A 6,606-nucleotide genomic window follows, 5' to 3' on the forward strand; every position below is an offset into this window, starting at 1 on the left:
CACCAGCACCTCTCTGCCCAGGCCTGTCCCCCCCCCCCGCCCCCCCGCCAGCCACACCCTCCCCAGCTACCTGCCCTGGCTCTGGCTCCTCCCTTGGATTTCTCCTTTCAGTCCCCCCTCCCCACCCCCCCACCCCCTGCAGGATAGAGCCCAGTGTGACCCCTTCCCCTACCTTGACCTTACTTTGATCCCTGACCTTGATCTCAGTGTGTCCAGGACACAGGAGAACTTCCCTGGGGACTTGGCCACTGGCTCTCAGCATTCCCCCACGATCACTCTTTTTCTCCTCTCCCTCCTTACTCATAGAACCTGGGGAAACTAAGTCCCAAGGGACTGAGTTGTATGGTTCTCTGCAAGAAGTACATTCACGGAGAAGGGTGGTTTCTTCCTCCCTCCTCAGGCCCTGGGACAGATTCATGGGGTATAACTGAGGTAGGGGAAGCCCAGCTGAGGTTTCCAAAAAGGGGGGCTTTGTGCTCTCTTGTTCACCTGCATGCCACCCAAATATCCCCTGTTGGTCTAAGACAGGCCACCAGCAGGTCTCACCAAACACCAGACACACCGTCAGCAGCCGTATTAAATATGGCCTCCTCACACTGACTCTTCGTTGCACACACTGGAATTCTGCATATGAGCAGAGAGTCTCAAGGACATGCTGTACATACGCAACTGCATATGGTCTACACGCACGTGCACACGCACGCGCACACACACACGTGCACGCCTTCTCCAGATGAGCACACTCTTTCCACTAGAGCTGCCAGCCCATCTAGTCACCCCTTCACACATACACACAACCCTCCGGGTGCCCCTCCTAAAGGCAGGGCCCCTCTTCTCCTACCTCTCTCTCCCTGAGCTTATGGAGCTATAAAGGATGTCTTAATCTTTCTGTCTTCTTTTCCCCCTCTCTGTCTCTATGCCTCTGGTTTTCTGCCCTTCTCTGTGCCTCTCCTTCCATCACCTCCCCTTCTTTCCAGGAGAGGATTCTCTACACCTGCTCACACGCTGCCCCTTTACCCCACAGAACCTAGCAGCCCAGCGCTCCAGCTCCTGGGCACCCACGCCTGTAATGGCTTGGTCAAGAAGACCAACTACGAAGTGGGAGGAAAGAGGATCCAGAGGGAAGAGCAGAGGCCTAAGACTTGTCTGCTGTCAGCACTCAAAGGCTTAACCCAAAGAGGGCAGGCCTGAGGGACAAGTAGGGATCTGCACAGCCTGTGGGCACCATGCCAGACCCAGAGGGAGGGGAGGAGTCCAGAACTCACATGGCTGGAGCAGAGGATGCTTCTGGAACACCCCCTCACCTCCCCGGATTACTTAGGGTGCAAGAGCCACCTTCTTTGTAGCTGTCTCCACCCTCCCCAGCACTGACAGGAGCGTTCCCTGACCCCACACGTCTTTGGGCCCCTGGCACTATTTCATTTCCTTTCTGTGCTGCCTGCCTCTGACTCACCAATTTCACCTCTCGATCATAGTCAGCTGATCGGCCTTGCGGACCCCTCTACTCCCCAGGCTGCTTCCCCCGTACTCACCACTGCATATAGGCAAAAGCCTCAGACTTCACCAGACTCACCCTTGGCTGCCCATACAAAGTGTTCTCCCCTGCCAGTTGACTCAGGAGGCAACTGTGGACCCCAACATCCCAGGCATTTGGGGCAGGAGCGTCGTCATTGCAAACAATGCCATTTGCTCCACGTCCAAACCCCCTCCTACAACCCCTGCCCCCTACTCCATTAGATCCAACCCCCAACCCTGCCCGCCTTGCTAACTAGGGTGCCAATTTTCTCTAGCACCCACCCTCAAAATTTCCTCCTGCTTCCCCCTGCCCTCATCCCCCAAGGTCCCTGAGACTCACACAGAGAGGCCATCTCCTTGGGAAGGTCAGGCTGGCCCAGGCCCCGGAAGCTAGGACTCAGCATCTCGAAAGGTGGAGACCCCCTGAGAGCCCCTGGGAAGGCAAAGGGGAAGCCAGCCCCTGGGTAGCCAGATCCAGGCCCCAGGGCACCAGCTGCAAAGAGTCGTTCCTTATTGGTGGCCATGGCAGCTGCGGTGAGGGAGGCTGAATTCCCTGGGGTCTGCAGTGGGCGGGGGAGGTCTTCAGCCACAGCCCCCGCCCATGCCCACTGCCCCAGCCTGGGAGGCTCCGTGCCCGCCCTTCCTGGCCTGCCCACTGGGTCTCCAAGAGTCCTAGGGAGAAAGAGAGGAAAGGGAGGGATAAGAGAAGGATCACCCGAAGGTTCCAAGCCCCGTGGCCCTCTCTCACTTGGAGCCTTTTCCCTCCACGCTTCTAAGGTTTGTACTGCCCTGACTCAGGACCCTCTACCACAGGTAGGAAGCAGGGCAGGAGCTCACGCAGGTTGAGGGAAAAAAATTCTCCAGGGAAGGGTAAACTAGTTCAGGTCTTAGGACTCCTGGCAGAGAGGACCCCTAAGCTGAGAAGGGACCGTTAAGCACAAGTACACTAAACACTTGATTTAACCTTCACATCAATCCTGTGAAGTAGGAATTATGATTCCCATTTCACAGAGGAGGAACCTGAAGTTGAGTGACTGGCTTAAGATCATGGTGGAGCCAGGATTCAAACTCTTGGGCTGTAAGTTCAAGCTTACTTAACTTAAAAAAAAAAAAAAAAAGACTATTTAAACTCTCTACCACTCTGGGGAAAGCAAACATATCTCTGTTGTAACTTCGGGGCCCTACATCTCTCTGGAAAGGAGTTGTGGTCCAGTGATTAGGAACACTGACTGTGGAGCTGGGCTGCCTGAATCCATCCCCACCACTCACTAGCTGGACCTTGGGTGTGTTACTTAATCTCCCTTTGCTGAATTTAGTTTCCTCATTTGTCAGTTAGGAATAATAGGGCCTAAAAAAAAAAAAAAAAAAAAAAGGAATAATAGGGCCTACTTCATAAGGCTGTTGTAAGGATTAAATGGCTTCACATATGTAAAGTGTTTAGAATAATTTAGGCACATATTAAATGCTATGTGTGTCTCATGTTATTTCTCTTTGTACCTTCTCTTCCTCCATACCTCTCTTGTAATTAGCATTGCCTTCAGTCTCTACCTTCCTCAATACTCCCTCTTCCAGTTCCCCCTCCCAGTTTTATCTCTGTCTCCAATTATCCCTCACTCCCAAACCTGTCTTGCATACTCTCCTTCAAATCCACAGATGTTGATGGAAGCCCCACTGTGTGCCAGGTATGATTCCAGGGAGCAGCTCCTCTCCTTGTCCTCACCTTACTTTACTTCCCCATCTCCTTTTCTCTGTCTTCTCTGAGCCCCCTGCTTCCAGGAGGCCCTCTCTACAACCTCCCCTCCCTCAAGTGTAGCCTGCCCCAGGATGTTTAACCTGAGCCCGGGAAGGGAGAGAGGAAGGAGGGAGAGAGGAAATGGGAATCCTGGGGCTGGGCAGGTAGTTTCTTTCCTGATGCTCTGACAAGGGAAAGTTTGACTTTCCCAGGAGCCCCAGAACCGCCCACTCTAGGGAAGTTAGGGGGGAGGAGAGTCACCCCAGCCTGGGTACCTCCTCTACCAGCCAGAACCATAATGGACTGAGGTGCAGAGGACAGAGAAGGACTGAGAGTGAAACACATATAGACTATGGGGTGGGCAGGTCCAGAGGTAGGTGATAGGCATTTCTGCATCTCTTTTCATCAGTCTTTGCTTCTAGGACCAGTATCTCTCCATCTTTGTACCTCTGCTTTCCTTCCTTCTTTCCTTCATTCCTTTGTTCGTTCGTTCCTTCCTTCCTTCCTTCCCTTCTTTCTTTTCTATCTCTCATCTACCTTGGCCTTCAAACTCCTGAGGGTAAACTGTCATGGAAGTTACAGAAACTCAGACCCCAGCACCACCACCCTCCACTCAGCCCTGATGCATGACAACCCTTGCTCTTCAGGAGCCATCACCCATATCCCCAGTACCCTCAGACTCCTCAGCCCAATGTCTCCCCAGGCCTAAAAGGCTGAGCCCCAAGCCCCCAGGGTCCTTCTCCTTTTCCTTCCCCTATTCCCTCAAGTCCTCATCCCTGGTTAAGCCCAGGTGGAGCCAGGAGTCCGGGCCCCAGAGGCCCCTGGGCCATAGCTCAACAGGCTGGGCCACATTCCAGGTGGATTAACCCCTCCGATGCCAAGGGTGAGAAGCTACTAGAGGCCCCCCCACCTTCTTCAGACTGCCTTCAACTGGGCCCCAGGCTCCAGCTCCAGCACTCACTGTCTTTGCTTCTCACTTACAGATGGGAAACAGAGACCTGAGTGTGGGGCAGGAGGACTTCCGGTGTCCCAGAGAGGGATGCTCAGACTCCTGGTCCTTACTGAGGAATGAAGCTATAATGAGTGAAGGACAGCCCAGCTCTCCTTGGGCTTCCTCCTATTTTGCCTCAGAGAAGGGACCTGAGAGTTGAATGTAGAGGGGAAGGCGACAGAGAGTCACCCATTTCTGAGCCCTGGTTCCTCTGCCCTGGCTGGGAAGAGAAGGGGAGGGTCTTAGATCCAGGGTGGAGGAAGGGACCAAGGGATTGAAGACAGTGGTACAGAGAGTAAAAGGAAATCCTACACTAGGGACCCAGATGCCTTGGTTCTTTGGGGAACCTGTGGAAGGAAGAGAACCCTTCTCTCCTCCCAAGATGCCACCTCAGATGGAGGTGGGGCTGACTAGGGGAAAGGGGCCCTTACAAAGCTGCTTCTCTTAGGGCTGAGGTAGAGTTGAGGGAGGGCATGGATGAAGGGGGCTGCCGGATGGGGGGGGCACGTCTCCCTGCCGCCCTGCCCGCTCTAGAGCCCGGAACAAAGCTGCTCTTGTCGGCTGCTCTCCACCCGCTGCCCCCCTCCCCTCTGTATAAACACGACCACCTTTTTCCATGACCCCATCCCCAGCCTGGGCGGAGAACCCAGGCATCCTCTGCTCTAGCCTGGGCCCCAGCCTGCTCCCCAGGAGGCAGCGGTGGCCTGGGTTTCCCTGGCCTTGTGCCACCCTTGGGGGAGTCCAGACCCTTAAGTCTCCACCTCTCATCCCCAAGTGCCCTCCCTCCACCCCACTGGCCCCAGGGAGGGGCAGTGCCCAGGAGGCAGGCAGGCAGGCAGGCAATGCCAGTGGAATGTGTGTGGGCAATGGAGGGCACGGGCAGGGTGGGGCAGAGGGGGGAACTGGAGGTGCCAGTTAGGTGGCTTTCTGAGCCAGGGGTGGGGGTGTGCCGGGGTGGGGGTGTGTGCCCTGTACTGCCTACCAGGCTTTAAGCTACAGTGTGCATGCGCGTGTGTATGCGTGCATGCGTGTGGGGTGTGCGTGTGTGTGTGTGTGTGTGTGTGTCTATGTCTATTTGGGACACCCAAGCTCCAGGCACCCTGCACGTACTGCCTCCTGCCCCCCACCCCCTTCGTCTCTCTTCTTGACTCAAGGATATGGGACACTGCCTTTGGTCCTCAACCCACACTCAGCATCTGAGGAGTGATAGTCAGGGCAGGAGCCTCAGACCTGAGGTCTGGGATTGCACCTATCCTGGACATGGGCCCTGAAGGGGCACAGTCATTTCAGCTTCTCACCCTACAGACCCCTCCTCAGGCTCCCCTGCCCCCCCAACCATGCATACTCTTACCCTCTGGCCACCTGCAGAGATTCCCTCCTACATACTGGGGCAGGTTGAGGGGACTGGGCTGTAACTCCTGAAGACAGAGAGGCATGTTAGTGTGGCTCCTAGACTAGGACTCCTGGGTCCCTGCCCCAGTCTTCCTGCTCTTCCTTTGTTCCCTTTGGGCTCCCCTCATGAATACTCCTGAGGAGCCCCCATCCTTGGCTGGAGGGAGCCAAGACTCACACCCTGCTTGGGGGTGAGAGGGAATACAGAACTGCAGTTTAAGGGACCTTCACAGACCACTCTCCTATCCACTTGTCTCTGCAAACTCCAGGACCCGGATGGCTGGGAGCACTTGCCTCTGGATGTCTCTTGCCCTTTTGATGTCCAAGCCGGGCCATTCCACTGGGGAAGGAGGAACTTGGACCAGTTTGGACCAGAAGTCCACCCCTCAGACTCCCCTGGGGAAGCCAGATGGAGGGCTAGCGGAGGTCCTTCCACACAGGAGGGAACCCTGTCTTCCCTCACACTCCAAAGCACAAAAGTAGGCTAGAAACCCCCTGGCTAAAGACTCTTCCCCAAGTGCTCTCCCCACTATTCACCGAAATGAAGCCTTGCTGAAGCCCAGCCTAGCCCCAGTCTGTCTAAATCTTCCCCATTCCCTCCCGCATCGGGGCTGACCCCCAAGTCCGGCAGGAAGCCCCTCCAGCCCTGCGGACCACGCGAGCAGCCGCGGCACGGACTGAGCGGCGTCGCTCCGCCGCGCCGCCGCCCCCAGCCCACCTCGGCCGGGACCCAGGCGTCCGCGGGCGGCGGCGAGCCTGCTTCCCCGCCTGACTCACCTGGAGGGGAGGGAGGGGGAAGGGAAGCCGCGGAGCCCCGAGGTCCCGGCGTCGGGCGGTCGCGGGGATGCGGCGTCGCAGTGTCAGGGGCTCGCGGCAATGGGGGGCTCTGGGGGGGGGGCAGGGGCTCTAGGCTGGGACTGTCCCGGGGCCTCTCTGAGCCCGCCCGCCCACGTGACCGCCCCAAAATATCCGACAC

At 56.6% G+C, this 6,606-nt stretch overlaps 1 protein-coding gene across 4 annotated transcripts in view; it reads right to left on the reverse strand.

The window, feature by feature from the left end:
* Nucleotides 1-6,600, reverse strand: part of RARG (retinoic acid receptor gamma) — an 18,586-nt gene extending 11,986 nt beyond the window's left edge. Inside the window, exons 1-3 of one of the 4 annotated variants that reach the window (XM_006741574.3) lie at nt 6,408-6,600; nt 5,590-5,656; nt 1,856-2,187 (exon numbers count right to left, since the gene is read on the reverse strand). In XM_006741574.3, coding sequence (XP_006741637.2) covers nt 1,856-2,039 — 184 coding nt within the window. In that variant the 5' untranslated portion in view covers nt 2,040-2,187; nt 5,590-5,656; nt 6,408-6,600. The remainder of the gene's footprint in view (nt 1-1,855; nt 2,188-5,589; nt 5,657-6,407) is intronic. The other 3 variants (XM_031037064.2, XM_081821747.1, XM_081821748.1) reach the window with 3 other exon arrangements.
* Nucleotides 6,601-6,606: the final 6 nt, after the last annotated feature.

Source organism: Leptonychotes weddellii, chromosome 5 (genome assembly GCF_054177405.1).
Source record: "Leptonychotes weddellii isolate Sample4059 chromosome 5, ASM5417740v2, whole genome shotgun sequence".
Taxonomy (NCBI): domain Eukaryota; kingdom Metazoa; phylum Chordata; class Mammalia; order Carnivora; family Phocidae; genus Leptonychotes; species Leptonychotes weddellii.